The 17,096-nt window shown below is 45.9% G+C and overlaps 1 protein-coding gene and 1 long non-coding RNA gene across 3 annotated transcripts in view; one reads left to right on the top strand and one right to left on the bottom strand.

Moving 5' to 3' along the window:
- The window catches only part of GNAL (G protein subunit alpha L), a 192,789-nt gene that overhangs the window by 170,187 nt on the left and 5,506 nt on the right, over nucleotides 1-17,096 (top strand). For both annotated transcript variants that reach the window (XM_008979470.5, XM_008979471.5), the window contains exons 6-11: nucleotides 3,252-3,306; nucleotides 4,161-4,234; nucleotides 6,220-6,278; nucleotides 7,284-7,404; nucleotides 10,666-10,796; nucleotides 13,452-13,519. In XM_008979470.5, coding sequence (XP_008977718.4) covers nucleotides 3,252-3,306; nucleotides 4,161-4,234; nucleotides 6,220-6,278; nucleotides 7,284-7,404; nucleotides 10,666-10,796; nucleotides 13,452-13,519 — 508 coding nt within the window. The remainder of the gene's footprint in view (nucleotides 1-3,251; nucleotides 3,307-4,160; nucleotides 4,235-6,219; nucleotides 6,279-7,283; nucleotides 7,405-10,665; nucleotides 10,797-13,451; nucleotides 13,520-17,096) is intronic.
- Nucleotides 837-3,266, bottom strand: LOC144578992 (uncharacterized). The gene is made up of 2 exons (XR_013525705.1): nucleotides 3,132-3,266; nucleotides 837-1,165 (listed from the first exon to the last, which is right to left on the bottom strand). It is a non-coding gene; the product is annotated as an uncharacterized LOC144578992 (long non-coding RNA).

Here is a 17,096-nt window from a genome sequence, read left to right as displayed (position 1 = left end):
CAATAGCCCTGTCACCTGGGCCATAGCTCTGCAGAGAGCTGGGAGCAGTTGACATTTTTCTTTTTCTTTTTTTTTTTTCTTTTTTTGAGACAGAGTCTTGCTCTGTCGCCAGGCTGGAATGCAGTGGCATGATTTTGGCTCACTGCAACCTCTGCCTCCTGGGTTCAAGCGATTCTCCTGCCTCAGACTCCCAAATAGCTGGGATCACAGGTGCCCACCACTGCACCCAGCTAAGTTTTGTATTTTTAGTAGAGACAGGGTTTTACCATGTTAGCCAGGTTGGTCTCTAACTCTTGACCTCAGGTGATCCACCCACCTCAGCCTCCCAAAGTGCTGGGATTAAGGCGTGAGCCAATGTGCCCAACTGACATTCTTTAATGACTCCACACCAGACAATGCAGTCACAGACACCACTTTCATAGCCTGCTTCCCTTGGCTTCCAGGGAAATGACTGCTTCATGACAGCTGAGGTCACAGCTGCCCTCACCGCTTCTTATCCCTGTGAAAGGCTGTCTCAAACACCACCAGATCCACTCCTGCCTTTTTGTGTATTCTGCTTCTGGGTTTCCTGCCCTCGTGGTGCCAAACCCAGATTTATGGATGAAGGCTGCCAAAATGTCATCCCATGGCCAGGCCTCAGTTCTAGTCACTGGGGACTGACTGTCTTTAGCTTTCCAAAAGGAAAGAGTTAAGATGGCCAAGGAAACTATGCAGTCTTACTGTCTTTGGCTAAGTGGTTCCTAATATGGATCCCTTTTTGCCTCGGTAGGAAAGGAAAAAGAACTTCTCTCTTTCCCATTAGGTTCTGTAGCTGAATGAACTGACAAAGACGGATGAACAGGAGGAAAGCATATATATTTTATTTAATATTTTTACATGCACACATGAACTTTCATAAGAAAAATGAAGACCCGAAGAAGCCATTAGGACTAACAGCTTACATACTCTTTTAACAAAAGATGATAAATTTATGGAGACGTGACAAAGGAGAAAGGTTCAAGTTTCCAGGGGCAGTCATTGTGGGGCAGTGACTAATAAAAGACAAGGGTTATTTTAGTGGGTTTGTACAGATCCATTTCAGGGTGAGCTCCCAGTCCCTGGGGATGAGAACATTCTCCTCTTCCTGGTACAGGGCAGGCACGTTTCTCATGGAAAATTTCATGACCTGGTTTTTGGGACAGAGCAGGAGGTCAGTCAGCCCTGCATCTGAGGCTTCTCAAGTCCCTTTAGCTGCATGCAATTAGTCAACATGCTGAAGGGCACATTTTGGGGTGGCATTTTGTGTTCTGAACCCTTTCGCCTCCCTCTTGCCTACACTGAGGTTCACAGGGGCCTGCAGAGGAGCTGCTGCAGGAGGATGGGGAGATGGGGAGGCAACACCCCGTCCACTGCATGAAATGCCCATGGACACATGGCTGCTGCCTCCACCTACCCAGGGAAGAACCAGCCAACTGGCGTGGCAGGCAGGAAGCTAGTGTGGCCTCCCTGCTCACTCCTCAGTAGCGGGGCCTCCCAGCAATGCCAGTTCCACTGGAGAGCCTGGGCCACCCTGACCCCTCTCTCCCTGTCACTCTCCTTCTTCCTTCCAGAGCCCCTGCTGCCCCTCTGTCTCCAGAATTGTCCTCTGCTCGCCAGTTAACCCATCCCCAGCACTGAGGGACCCAGCCTCTCAGCCTTTGCTGGCCACCTGTCCCAGCCTCAGAAGAAGGGGACAGAGGACACTCGTTCATTCCACCATATTTACTGGGGCCAGGCCTGCACTAGGTGCTGGGGACTCCCAGGCCGACAAAACAGAGACCTACCTGGAGGGCTTCACATGTTAGTGGAGGAGACACATAAGAACAGATTAACCAAGACTCAGTGAGAAACATGCAGCCTGGATAGATGCCTTGGTAAAGCCAGGCTGGCACAGAGAGGGTGGAGGAGGCCTGTGCAGGGTCCACGGTCACCTGGGAAAGGGAGCTTAGTGACCTCCCAGCGGACCCAGCACTTTGGGAGGCCGAGGCGGGTGAATCACAAGGTCAAGAGATCGAGACCATCCCGGTCAACATGGTGAAACCCCGTCTCTACTAAAAATACAAAAAATTAGCCAGGCATGGTGGCGCATGCCTGTAATCCCAGCTACTCAGGAGGCTGAGGCAGGAGAATTGCCTGAACCCAGGAGGCGGAGGTTGCAGTGAGCCGAGATCGCGCCACTGCACCTGCACTCCAGCCTGGGTAACAAGAGCGAAAATCCATCTCAAAAAAAAAAAAAAATGAAGAGAAATGGTCCAGGAGGGTCGTCACCTGAGAGCCGTGCACAGCTTTCCTAGGCTCTCGCCCTACCTTGTGTGGGACACAGCGGGCGCCCGGCAGATCTGACACTAACAGGCATCACCAGGTATGCTGGCACACACACTCGCGCACACTCACGCACTTGCTCCGGCACACCTTCACACATAAGCTCAGCCTTACACATTCACACTCGCTGTTACACATTTACTCTTGCACACCACACACTCAACACTCAGTCACTCTTACACTTATTCACGCAGTCATACCCTCACAACTTCTGAATCTGATTAGAAACCTACACTAAAGGAACGTCGATCACCTTCCATGTTTTCTTTACACTGCAGCATATTCTTGTACTTACTTAGCCTTGGAAGGGTGGCTCCATGCTCTCTCTCAATTTCTGAGTAGCCCCTACCCTCAACTCTTTGGCCATGGAGAAGAGAGGGGAGGGAAGGCAACAGTTAAAAAAAAAAAACGAGGCCGGGCGAGGTGGCTCACGCCTGTAATCTCAGCACTTTGGGAGGCCGAGGCGGGCGGATCACGAGGTCAAGAGATCGAGACAATCCTGGCCAACATGGTGAAATGCTGTCTCTATTAAAAATACAAAAAAATTAGCCAGGCCTGGTGGCACGTGCCTGTGATCCCAGCTACTTGGGAGGCTGAGGCAGAAGAATCATTTGAACTCAGGAGGCGGAGGTTGCAGTGAGCCAAGATTGCGCCACTGCACTCCAGCCTGGCGACAGAGCAAGACTCCATCTCAAAACAAAACAAAAAAAAGAATGCAGTCCTCTGTCCCTGGGTCAGGAATGTTCATTATCTAGACAGATAGAAATTCAGGAAACAACTTAGGAACTCACCTCGGCTTCTTGGTCTGCCCCATCCTTGCTGTACTTGGCTGAATGTCCCATTAACTTCCCCCAGCCCCAGAGGAAAGTAAGCAGAGAACAGGCCTCAACCCTTGCTGGCTTTCTTTGCAGCTTCCTGGAAAGAATCGACAGCGTCAGCTTGGTTGACTACACACCCACAGACCAGGTATGTGGAATTAGGATCCCCCACCACACACCAGAAACTTTTGAGATTTGTTTCTAATATGATTTAATGATTATTTCAAAATGGATTAAGGAAAAATCCTGACGATACCTACTTCTTGCAAATCATTTGTACTGCCCTGCGTGTGTGCATGGATTGGTCATCAAACCCTGTGCCTTGCTTCCCTTACTCTAGCGCTTAGTGGTTATTTAAATTGCCAGCATGTAAATGAGTTTATCTGCAGACTAGGAACATGCAGTTCCCAGTCCTCCTGGAGCTGTCCTCAGGAAAGCCAAGTCTTTTACTTCCTGACTTGATAAACTATGCCCATTCTGCTTGTGGCCCCAGACCTGAGTCCCATATCATAGCGAACTTTCCAGGTGTGACCCAGAGGCATCTCCTCTTGGTTGAGTCAGAAAAAAAGCACTCTTCCAATTTTTTTTTTTTTTTTTGAGACAGAATCTTGCTCTGTTGCCCAGGCTGGAGTGCAGTAGTACAATCTTGGATCACTGCAAACTCCGCCTACTGGGTTCAAGCGGTTCTCCTGCCTCGGCCTTTCAAGTAGCTGGGATTACAGGTGCCTGCCACCTCGCCCAGCTAATTTTTGTACTTTTAGTAGAGACAGGTTTTTGCCTTGTAGGCCAGGCTGGTCTCAAATCTGCCTGCCTCAGCCTCCCAAAGTGCCGGGATTATAGGCATGAGCCACTGCACTAGGCCAATCTGAGTTCTTACTATTTTTTTCCTTTACAGTGGAACAAATTATTTGAAAAATATTGATGATGTATAGTTATACCCGGGCTTTACCTTGAGGAAGGACAGTAATGTAACTCAGCTTGCTTCCCTCTTCTTGCTCCCAGGACCTCCTCAGATGCAGAGTTCTGACATCAGGGATTTTTGAGACACGATTCCAAGTGGACAAAGTAAACTTTCAGTGAGTATGTTGTTGAGAGCCGCATGGCCCAGGGCCAGGGGACCGAGAGCCGAAGGGTTGGGGGGCTTAAGGGGGCTTCATCCCTGAATGTGCATGGGTGCCCTTTCAGGTAAGGGCAACTGGGGTGAAATTTGAACTCTAGCAAGAGTTGAAGTGTTGATTTTACTGCCTACTTTAAAGTAGAAATGAGGACACCTGAAAGGAAAGCATGTTTGCATCTGAGTTGTAGATTTGATTGGCCCTTTTATTAGATCAGGAGACTCATGAAATTTTAACCTTTCAGATGCACAGTCACAGTTTGAGAACTGAAATTAGCAGTGTATGTGTGTCTCTAGCCCATCTCTTGGGTTGCCCAAGTGCAAACTCTGCCAAATGAGCTTACTTTCTTCCTTTTTCCTCCTCATGATGAGACAATAATTCTCCCTCCACAAAGCTCTTTTCCATCCTCACAGCTGTGACCCGAGTCCTGCTCCGTCACTTCCCCCGTGCCTAGACTCTCTCGGCAGGGCCCTGGCTGGTCTCCTATCTGCTAGCTTACCCATTCCAGTTGCCCTACTCAGCACCATGAAATGGATCTTCCCACAGCATGGCCTGGATTGTGCTATTCCTCTGCTGAAAATGGTTCGGGGATCACTATTGCCTGTGCATTCTATGACCCAAGCCCTCCACCTGTGACCTGCCCCACCCCCAGCCCTGCTTTACCACCTGCCACCTGCCTCACCAGGCTGGGTTGCTGTCAGGACCCTTGAGTTCTCCCAGCTCTTCCTGCTACAGCACCTCTATTCATCTTGTCCTCTGAGCCTCAGATTCTGCATGGGCTAAGCAAACCCCACAGATCTATCAAAGCTTCCGTCAGGACAGGCATAGTGGCTCCTGCCTGTAATCTCAGCACTTTGGGAAGCCAAGGCAGTAGGATTGCTTGAGGCCAGGGAAGACCGGCCTGGGCAACATAGCAAGAACCTGTCTCTACCAAAACAAAACAAAACAAAAAAAACTAAAGAGGCTGAGGTGGGAGGATCTGTTAAGCCCAGGAGTTCAAGGCTGCAGTGAGCCATGATTATGCCACTGCACTCCAGCCTGGGTGACAGAGTGAGACCCTGTCACTAAAAAAAAAAAAAAAAAAAAAAAAAAAAAAAAAAAGCATCTGAGCATCCCTCAGATCTCAGCCCATGGTGAGCCCTTAGAATTCCCATTGCATCTACTATGCAACCCTTGATGGTATACTGCCCTATACCTTTCCCAGTCCCCTTCGGCATGTATGACTCTATGGCTTAGGCCACAGGGTGCACTGGGTAGGGGCTGTGAGAAGAGGGGCCTGGGACTGGCCTGATGAAGTGCAGGATGTAGCTGAGAAACTGAGAGAACTGGCTGAGGTCACCTTTGCTGGGCAAGACCAGGGAGTGACTCAGGCTGGGCAGAGAAGCCTGAACTAAATCAGGGAAGTGATAAAGACCTACTGCAGGTCACCAGGCAGAGGCGGCTGGAGACAAGACACATGTAGTATCGACAGATCAGCAAGGAACCTTTCTCAATTCTCCAGGGGAATGAGGACACTCCCGCTTACAGTGTCCTGAGAGCTGGAATAAATCATAAGAAGAATCTGCCCTGGGCGGGGACTTAGCTTGTACTCAGAGAGGCCTTAGTGTCTGAGCAAGTAACCTCTAGCATTACTGAGCTAGTAACTACTGCATTTATTATAGACCTACTGTGTGACCTCAGACACTGCCGGCTGCTGTCTGCTTGATCTCTCACCCCTGTAGCCCCACTGTGGGGTGACAGAGGAGGGACAGTGGCTGAGAGAGGTGGAGCCACTTGTAGTCCAGGATCACACAGGGAGTGATGGTGCAGGCCAGACAGTGACCCAAGCCTGACTCAGACCCAGGTGTGATCGCTGGAACCTGCTGATGATAAAGGAGGAAAGCAAGCATGTGTGCCGTTGTCCCCTGCTTCCCTCAAATAATTGTGTTCCTCTTGCTCTTCCACAGCATGTTTGATGTTGGTGGCCAGAGGGATGAGAGGAGAAAATGGATCCAGTGCTTTAACGGTGATTTTCATGCTCTCTCAAGAAAATGGGAGTGAATTCTAACAAACTATTTTTGAATTAGATAATCTCTAATCTAATTAGTATGTAAAGTATAGCATTTTATAGATTATTATGAAGCTCTTTCCTTAGATACTAATCTCATTTTTAATAAGCATTTAAGGGCCAGGCACAGTGGCTCACGCCTGTAATCCCAGCAATTTGGGAGGCTGAGGAGGGCAGATCACCTGAAGTCAGGAGTTCAAGACCAGCCTGGCCAACATGGTGAAACCCTGGCTCTATTAAAAATACAAAAATTGCCGTGCACATTGGCTCACACCTGTAATCCTGTTTGAAAGCACTTTGGGAGGCCAAGGCAGGTGGACCATGAGGTCAGGAGTTTGAGACAGCCTGGCCAATATAGTGAAATCCTGTCTCTACTAAAAATACAGAAATTAGCTGGGCATGGTGGTGCATCCCTGTAGTTCCAGCTACTCAGGAGGCCGAGGCAAAAGAATCGCTTGAATCTGGGAGGCAGAGGTTGCAGTGAGCCAAAATCACACCACTACACTCTAGCCTGGGCGACAGAACAAGACTCTGTCTCAGAAAAAAAAAAGCCAGATGTGATGATAGGCCTGTAATCCTAGCTACTGGGGAGGCTGAGGCAGGCTCAGGCAACCACACCCAGCTTATTTGCAACCCAGGAGCTGGAGGTTGCAGTGAGCCGAGATCATGCCATTGCACTCCAGCCTGGGAGACAAGAGTGAAACTCCACCTCAAAAAAAAAAAAAAAAGCATGTAAGCATCCCAAATTTACATGTGTCTTTTGGGGTAGGTGCTTCATCAGTATTTACTGAAACAACAAGTGATGCGCGTGGTGCACATCCAGGCTGTTCTGTGACTGAATAGTCCTATCATTGAACGAATGTTTTGACGAACTGAGTAGCTTCTGGGTGTGTACTTTCATGTAACTTCACAGGAAGGATTTCTACCTGAGATGCTTTATTTTTTCTCTTTTCACCCCACAAGACGTCACAGCTATCATCTACGTCGCAGCCTGCAGTAGCTACAACATGGTGATTCGAGAAGATAACAATACCAACCGGCTAAGAGAGTCCCTCGATCTTTTTGAAAGCATCTGGAACAACAGGTGATAAAAATAACAAATTCAGTCTCACTACTGATTGCAAATTTTCTTTTGTTAAAAATATGCTCAGGCCAGGCATTGTGGCTAACACCTGTAATCTCAACACTGGGAAGCCGAGGTAAGGTGGGTCACTTGAGCCCAGGAGTAGTAGGAAACCAGCCTGGACAACATGAAGAAACCTTGTCTCTACAAAAAATAGAAAAATTAGCCAGGTGTGGTGGTACACACCTGTACCAGTTACTCAGGAGCTTGAGGTAGGAGGATCGCTTGAGCCCAGGAGGTGAGGGTTGCAATGAGCTGAGATCACACAACTGCACGCCTGCCTGGGCAACAGAGCAAGACCCTATCTCAAAACACACAAACACACACAGACAGGCTGACACACACACTCTCTCTCTCTCTTTACTGATAAATCCAGAACCGTAAGAAGTATCTCTTTTGGTTCATCTATTGTATAGACATATAAAATGTGGAGTGTTCTTTGATGAAGTTCTGATGGTTTCTTTTTCAAGAAAATTTAAATCTCTGTTTTGAAAGCCTAAGATTACATTCAGCCTTCCATATCTTCAGGTTCCACATCTGTGGATTCAATCAACCACAGTTTGAAAACATTCAAAAATAAATTTAAGATAGCAATACAACAACAACAAAATACAGAATTGCCAGGCACAGTGGCTTACCCCTGTAATCCCAGCATTTGGGGAGGCTGAGACAGGGGAATTGCTTGAGCTCAGGAGTTCGAGACCAGCCTAGGCAACATTTTGAAACACAATCTCTACAAAAATACAAAAATTAGGTATGGCAGTACGCACTTGTAGTCCCAGCTACTTGGAAAGCTGAGGCAGGAGGATCACTTGAGCCCAGGAGGCAGAGATTACAGTGAGCTGAGGTTGCATCACTGCACTTCAGTCTGAGCGACAGAGGGAGACTCTGTCTCAAAAAAGTTAATTAATTAATTTAAAAATTTAGCAAAGAAAAAATTAGACTAAAAAATAAGAATACAAATAAGAAACACTACAGTATAACAAGTACTTACCTAGCTTTTACATTTGTGATAGGTATCGTAGGTAATGAGGAGATGATTTAAGCGTATGGGAGGATGTGCTCAGGTTATATGCAAATACTACACCATTTCATATAAGGGAGCCTCCTCAGATTTTGGTATTCACAGAGAGTCCTAGACCAATCCCCCGTGGCTATCAAGAGATGACTCTATAGCTAGCGTTCAAAATAGGTTTTGTTTGGTTTTTAAATTTTAGGAAGTACCAATTTAGGGACTGGTCACAGTGGCTCACACCTGTAATCCCAGAACTTTGGGAGGCTGAGGCAGGTGGATCACCTGAGGTCAGGAGTTTGAGACCAACCTGGCCAAAATGGTGAAACCCCGTGTCTGCTAAAAATAAAAAATTAGCTGGGTGTGGTGGTGGGCACCTATCGTCCCAGCTACTTGGGAGGCTGAGGCAGGAGAATGGCTTGAACCTCGGAGGTGGAGGTTGCAGTAAGCTGAGATTGCGCAACTGCACTCTAGCCTAGGCCACAGAGTGAGACTCTGTCTCAAAAAATAATTTTTTTTAAATTTAATAAACAAATAAATAAATAAATAATACCATTTTATGACATCCATTAATAGCTAAGATGACCTCTAAGATCCCTTATAGCTCACAGTCACCACATTCATGTTTGAAACTACTAGCATTTCAAAGTGGCAGAAGAGATTATTTCAGAAAGGAATAGTTAGTGTGTGCACACACACAATAAAGACATATATAGTTAGAAATCAAAGTTTCTTCTGAAGTATTTAGGAAGAAATATCACCAAGGAGGATAGGAAACATAAGTTTAGCTTGTAAAAGTTTTGGTTATCGGAAGAGTGTCTTTCTATCAAATGTTCAACAATTATCCTCCAATTTGTGATATGAAGAGAGTTAATGGGAAAGAAACAGAATCAGGAAATCCCAGGTATACAGAAGAATACTATAGAGTTATTTTCAATATATACACTATATGTATAAGTGGGAAAGTGACCACAATATTTTTATATGAAAAAGCAGATTTTGAAATATTATGATCTTGTTTTTATAAATATACGTGAGGACAGAAAAAAACTTGTGCATAAAAATATAAAACTTCTATAGTAATTGTTTCTGGGTATAATTACGTTTGATTTTTTCTGCATGTTTTTCTATAATTTAAGAGTTGTTTTTACAAAAATTATATATTTTATTACTAGAAGAAGCAGGTAAGCTATTTCCATTTGAGGGGAAAATAGATTGTGGAGTTTTTTTGTTTTTTGTTTTGTTTTTTTGAGATGGAGACTCGCTCTGTCCCCCAGTCTGGAGTGCAGTGGCACTATCTCAGCAACTTCCACCTCCCCAGTTCCAGTGATTCTCCAGCCTCAGCCTCCTGAGTAGCTGGGATTATAGGTGTGTGCCACCACGCCCAGCAAGTTTTGATATTTTTAGTAAAGATGGGGTTTCACTATGCTGGTCAGGCTGGTCTCGAGCTCCGGACCTCATGATCCACCCACCTTGGCCTCCCAAAGTGCTGGGATTACAGTCGTGAGCCACCACACCCAGCTAGATTGTGTTTTTAATTGATAGTAACATTCCAGTAGACTAATAAATTAGCTTGGATTTCTTTGAAGTGAGGGAGGGAGAAGAACCAAGCCAGCTGCAAGTTAAGCTCTGTGTTATTAGCTAATGAGTCATGGAGTATTTTGTTATTAACACTTTCACTTCTAGTGTGAGTTTTCTGACCTTTATTGGCAAATTACACCACAGAAATCCAAGTGAACTCATTACATAATTAAATCTTAGCTTTGGTTCCAATAAATTTATATACCCCATGGCACTGAATTAGAAACTGCTTAACTACAGATTGAGTATCCCTTCTCCAAAACACTTGGGACCAAAAGTGTTTCAGATTACTGATTTTTTTGATTTTGGAATAGTTGAATGATTCTTACTAGTCTAGCATCCCTAATATGAAAATCCAAAGTGTGAAATGCTCCAACAAGCTTTTCCTTTGAGGATCATGTCAGTGCTGAAAAATTTTCGGATTTTGTGTTTTCAGATTAGGGATGCTCAGCTTGTACCTGTGAGTGTTTGTCATTGTTTACAGATGGAATGAGGATAGTATGTTGAATTTTCTTGAATCCTATACATTTTTAGGAAGATGATGATATTCTTTTAATTTAGCAACTTCTGTGTTAGCGCTTTCATATACTAGTGTATGTGAAATTTGTATATTTATTTCTCTTTTTTAGGTGGTTACGGACCATTTCTATCATCTTGTTCTTGAACAAACAAGATATGCTGGCAGAAAAAGTCTTGGCAGGGAAATCAAAAATTGAAGACTATTTCCCAGAATATGCAAATTATACTGTTCCTGAAGATGGTAAGATTTCAGAACACATTCTTATGATTGAGAAATAGAATTGTTTTATTAATAATCCTGTAACTCTAATTCAGATACTTCTGATGAATCTAAAAAATTCACTTAATTTAAATCAATTCTCTTTCTACTGCCCATATCCTGTAGTACTAGAGCATTAAAATGTCCTATTTAAGATCCTGTCTGTAAATGTTTCCGAGTTTGACTTTCCATTGAAACTGTGCAGCAAAAGAAGGAGCCGTTTTGGGGTGTGAGTGTGTCATGCTGGTATGAACTCTCCCTCTAGTGCCTTTGACTGGGTGTGACATGAAGGGGGCCTTGTTAGTCCGTGATACAGACCTTCTTGCTTCACCCTCAGATGACCCTGCATGAGAGTCTGAGAGAGGAGAAATCATATATTCAAGGCCACATGGGTAGAACCACACAGGCAAGGCAGTCCTTGCACCCTTTGTCCCCACGCCCGCGCTGGCAGCAGCTGCTCTTACCTGCTCCTTTCTCCAGCCTTGCTGTGGCTGCAGCCTTGGGAATTTCCAGCAGGGCCAGCACCATCCTAGGCCGCCTGAAACTGGGGTTTCCAGGGCACAGGACTGGCAGTGCTAAAGCCAGGAAGGTAAACCAGGAGGAGTTGGCCACTCCATTTCCAGTTGCTTACACTTCAGTTTCCAGTGAGCACCAGGTCTACCAGAGGCTCATAGGAGTGACGTAAGGCGAAATCACACCACTTCTTACCTCTCGAATTCAAAACTAGATAACACAGAATAAAACAGACTTTCCTGGAAAATACAGTTAAGATTTGGAAATTTTATTTTTTATCCTCAATGAAGAGGGAAAAGAAAACTTGCATTTGTCATTAAATTTTCTTGCTCCTTATGGTCAATGTTCTTTTCTCCCTCAGGGGACAGGCATTATATAAGTATATTCATAGTAAAATCCTGACCTGTGTGGGGTCTTCCAATAAAATCCTGCTACTGTCACCTGTGTCAGAAAGACCTGAAAAAGATCCTACTGCTAGATATTTCCTCAATCGGACTTTGGAAATGGGCTTGAGCGCCAGCTCTGCCTGTGGTCTCACCAGACCCAGCTGCTTTCAATGAGCGGTGCAGCCCCTACACTTGCCAGAGTGTCAGTCAGCACAAGGTCTAGGCTCTTCCCGAGGCCAAATCAAGTGGAAATCTCATTGCAGTTCATCACCCCCTGGCTCTACCTGCAGCCTGGTGATGTGCTTTCCAGGACTGAGGCTGGGTGCCTCTTGCCACAGAGCATGGCTTCTGCTGTGCATTCTGTGGCTCGCATTGCCAGTCTCCCAGCAAGCTGGGTCTTTCATTCTCCTGCTAACCACCTCCTGCCACTTCCCATCACTCAGCTCAGGCAGTGGCTCTGGGGGGCGCTCCCACAGTGTCCACCTCTCCATGCCCTTCCCTGTTTCCCTCCTCATAGCTGTGATCCTGGCCCTCACTCCCCTCATCTCAGCAGCTGCCACAGCTTGCCTGACCTCCTGTAGCTGGTCAGTCACCTTTCCAGAACATTCTGTGAACTTCTACCAAAGTCATCCTTCTGAGACACAACCTTACCCACTTAGGGGCACCAGGGAGAAGCACCACCACTGGCTGATGGCTGTGGCCACCTGTCCATCCGGGGGTGCTGAAGGGCTTTCATCCAAGGGCTGAGGGGACCCTGGCTTGCTGCCTTTGTGCCAGGCCCAGTGACCACTCTTCACCCAGCATTATGTGTCATCTCCATCTGTGCCCTGCCCCTCCCAAGAGATTCAACCATCCCTGAGCATCTGTAGCACCTGCTGGAAGCCTGGGCCCACCATCAACTCCAACATCCTCACCTCTCACTTAATAATAAAAGGGAACAAACCGTTGGTCCATGTGACGGCATGGGTGAAACTCACAGTAATTATGCTGAGAGAAAGAATCAAAGCAAAAACTACATGCCATGTGAATGCATTTGTGTAAATGTCTAGAAGGTACAGACTTACACAGGATGACAGGCACATTGGTGGTTGCCTGGGGAAGAAGGGCTGCAGAGGGGATGCAGACCCTGTGGGAGGGGCTGGCTGAGCTCATTGTTTCAATCGTAGTGATGCTGGCATGGGAACACACACACCAGAATTCCTCAGACAGGCCGGGCACAGTGGCTCACGCCTGTAATCCCAGCACTTTGGGAGGCCTAGGCATGCAGATCACCTGAGGTCAGGAGTTCAAGACCAGCCTGGCCAACATGGTGAAACCCCATCTCTACTAAAAATACAAAAATTAGCCAGGTGTGGTGGCTGGCATCTATAATCCCAGCTACTTGGGAGGCTGAGGCAGAAGAATAGCTTGAACCTGGGAGGCAGAGATTGCAGTTAGCCGAGATCATGCCACTGCACTCCAGTCTAGGTGACAGAGTAAGACTCTGTCTCCAAAAAAAAAAAAGAAAAGGAAATTACGTTTGTTTTTGCCTTGCTTTACATGTATTTCAATGCTCTGAATATACAGCAATCCTGAATTTCCTTCTGTGTTTTCATAGAAGGAATTTCAGGATTTCTGTATATTAAAAGCATAATTTAATGCTGTGAATATACAGCAAACACTGAAATTCCTTCATTTTCATAGAGTTGTATCTTTGTTTCATGTTGCTTAACTAAAGTTCCATTTGTAATTTCTACAGCAACACCAGATGCTGGAGAAGATCCCAAAGTTACAAGAGCCAAGTTCTTTATCCGGGACCTGTTTCTGGTAAGCAATTTTGTTCACCTTTGTTTTAATACCTCCTTCTTAATCTTTTGTTTTTTGTAATATGCAAATTACTTACTGTTTGATGATCTCATTTAATCTTCCTTAACATTATAAGAGTGAGAAAGTATATGTTACTTTCATTTCACAGCTGAGCACACTGAGGTTCAGAGAGGTTAGATTTCTTACCCAAGGTCACACAGCTTCCAAGCAGCAGAGCCTGGATGAGAAAACAGTGCGCTGCGGAACGGCACTTAGGATAGAGTTCATTCACTTGTTATATTTTCCAAAAAGGACAGCGTTCTTCAGCAGAGTCTAAGCACCCATCCTCTTCCTTCATCCAGAAGCACTAGCAGCCTGATGGTTTATGTAAAAATGGATGTGCTCAAATTCAGATATTTACTCTTTTTTCTTGGGCTTTTTATTTTGAGATTATTTCAAACTCACATACAAGGCAGAAGATTTGTACAAATAACTCCCATATACTCAGGCTGGGTGTGGTGGCTCACGCCTGTAATCCCAGCACTTTGGGAGGCCAAGGTAGGTGGGTCACCTGAGGTCAGGAGTTTGAGACCAGCCTGGCCAACATGGTGAAACCCCGACTCTACTAACAATACAAAAAATTAGCTGGGCATGGTGGCACACGCCTGTAATCCCAGCTACTCTGAAAGCTGAGGCAGGAGTATCGCTTAAACCCAGGAGGCAGAGGTTGCAGTGAGCCAAGATGGCACCACTGCACTCCAGGCTGGGCGACAGAGTAAGACTCTTCCTCAGAAGAAAAAAGACTCCCATATACTCTTTACCCAAATTGACCAGTTGGCAAAAATTTGCCACATGTGCTTTATCTATCTATATGTTTTTCTTTGAAATAACCTATAGTATATTGCTAGCTGTGAGTTTTTACTCACTTCAAATTACTACATGCCAAGGCATTCCTAAGGGCATGTTGCCTGTAGTACTCCAGGTTCACTTAACACATGTGGACAAGGTCTTAGCCTGGGGGGGCCTTTCCACGGAGACGGACACTCCAGCCTGGCCTTTCACCACCCTCTTCCTACCATACCCCTGTGGGATGACTCTTGAATCCTACAGTAAGTTAGAAAGTAACAATGACGAGAAATCAAGGCCCCAGGATGAGTTCAGAGGAACCAGTGTTCCCCCAGAAGTGCATGGCAGCACTGGGAGAGCTTCTGCAGCTGAATAGATCTGGGACATGCTCTGTTAAATACAGCAAGAGAAGGTCCTCTGCCTCTCTCTGAGTGGGTCACATTCTCAGAGACTTTACTTAAGGCCAGTTAATGTGCATTGCAAATCTCTTCAATAAGGGAATTTAGTTTGTAATAGATCAAGGGATCCCTTTTTTAAGGAGCATCTTGTAAAACCATAGCATATAAAGACACATAGAATGGTATTCTAATGAGAACTAATTTTTTTTTTTTTTGATACGGAGGCTGGAGTGCAGTGTCGTGATCTCAGCTCACTGCAACCTCAGCCTCCCAAGTTCATGTGATTCTCCTTCCTCAGCCTCCTGAGTAGCTGGGATTACAGGTGCACACCACCACACCCAGCTAATTTTTGTATTTTTAGTAGAGACAGGTTTCACCATGTTGGTCAGGGCTAGTCTCAAACTCCTGACCTCGTGATCTGCCTGCCTCAGCCTCCCAAAGTGCTAGGATAACAGGCGTGAGCCACTCACTGGGCCGAGAACTAAATGTTAATTAAGCATGCATATGTTGGGCACTTAAATGAAGATTAGAAACATTTAGTCTGGATGTGGTTGCTCATACATGTAATCCCAACACTTTAGGAGGCCAAGGCAAGTGGATCACCTGAGGCCAGAAGTTCAACATCAGCCTAGATAACATATCAAGAAAAAATTTTAAAATTTACCTGGCTATGGTGGCACAGGCCCACCTACTCAGGAGGCAGTGAGCTATGATTGTGCCACTGCACTCCAGCCTGGGTGACAGAGCAACGATCCATCTCAAAAAAAAAAAAAACTATTTGAAGCAACAACCTTTGTAATGACTCCATTCCCTTCATTTTAAGGCTCTAGGCAGGGACAAATAGTCCCACTATTACAGAAGAAAGCCATTTGTTGTTTGTTTGTTTGGGACATTGCCTCCCACTGTCACCTAGGCTGCCTGGAGTCCAGTGGCAGGATCATAGCTTATTGCAGCCTCCAACTCCTGGGCTCAAGCAGTCCTCCTGCCTCAGCCTCCTGAGTAGCTGGGACTATAGGCACACACCACCACACCTCTCTATCTCTAAATTTTATAGAGACAGAGACTTGCTATGTTAGAGACTATGATACAGACTGTGTCCAGGCTGGTCTCGAACTCCTGGCCTCAAGTGATCCTTCTGCCTCCACCTCCCAAAGTGCTGGGATTACATGTATGAGCCACTGTACCCAGCCAAAAGCCCATTTTTCACTCATTCACTACATACTTAATGTGTGTGTGCCAAATACCTCACCTGGTAATTTAGGAATAAAAAGATGTATAACCTACTCATTTCAGTGTCCATAAGTTTTTTGTTTTTTTTTTTTAATGCTCAAAAGAATCACGACTATTGCCAAAAATAAGTCTGTGCCCCTGGGAAGTGTTTCATACCTCATGACATCTTCAGGATACCCTTTCTGTGGTCCAAGCAGCTGCCCTTTCTGTGGTCCAAGGAGCTGTCTTTTTTTTTTTTTTTTTTTGAGACAGAGTTTCACTCTTCTTGCCCAGGCTGGAATGCAGTGGCACAATATCGGCTCACCACAACTTCCGCCTCCCAGGTTCAACTGATTCTCCTGCCTCAGCCTTCAGAGTAGCTAGGATTACAGACATGCTCCAACACTCCTGGCTAATTTTGTATTTTTAGCAGAGACAGGTTTCTCCATGTTGGTCTAGGTGGTCTCGAACTCCAGACCTCAGGTGATCCGCCTACCTCCGCCTCCCAAAGTGCTGGGAATACAGATGTGAGCCACTGTTCCTGGCCACAAGCAGCTATCTAAAGGCTGTTTCATGGGATGCCTTGTAGAAAAAGGAGTAGAGGGGATGAGGAGGAGGCCCAGGGATTCCTGTGGTACAAAAAAAAGAAGGCAAGCTTCATAGGACCTCTGTCAAAATTGACCCAGGTTGCCGTAACAAAGTGCCCCAGAGGCTGAGTGGCTTAAACAGCAAAAATGTATTTCTCACAGCTCTGGAGGCTGGAAGTCTGAAATCAAGGTGTGGGCAGAGTTGATGCAGAGCCGCCTTCTCCCTGTGTCTCACGGGGTCTTCCCTCTGCACCTGGCTGCATGCTCCTGCTTTCCTATTCTCATAAGGACACCAGTCGTATTGCATTAGGGCCCACCCTAAAGACCTCTTTTACCTTAATTGCCTCTTTAAAGGCCTTATCTCCAAATATAGTTACATCAGAGGTTCGGAGATACCACATAACTTTAGGGAACACAGATTGGCCCATAACAGCCTCGCCCCACACCCACTGCACTTAGCTTCACAATGCACATGAGCACATCACTAAGGTATCCCCACAAACCATAACTCACAGTGTCTAATGCTGTTTCCCAGGTACTTGACAACAGAGCACTTGT

This window comes from Callithrix jacchus, chromosome 13 (genome assembly GCF_049354715.1).
Source record: "Callithrix jacchus isolate 240 chromosome 13, calJac240_pri, whole genome shotgun sequence".
In the NCBI taxonomy this organism is placed as follows: Eukaryota; Metazoa; Chordata; class Mammalia; order Primates; family Cebidae; genus Callithrix; species Callithrix jacchus.
This window is presented reverse-complemented; position numbering and strand designations above follow the sequence as displayed.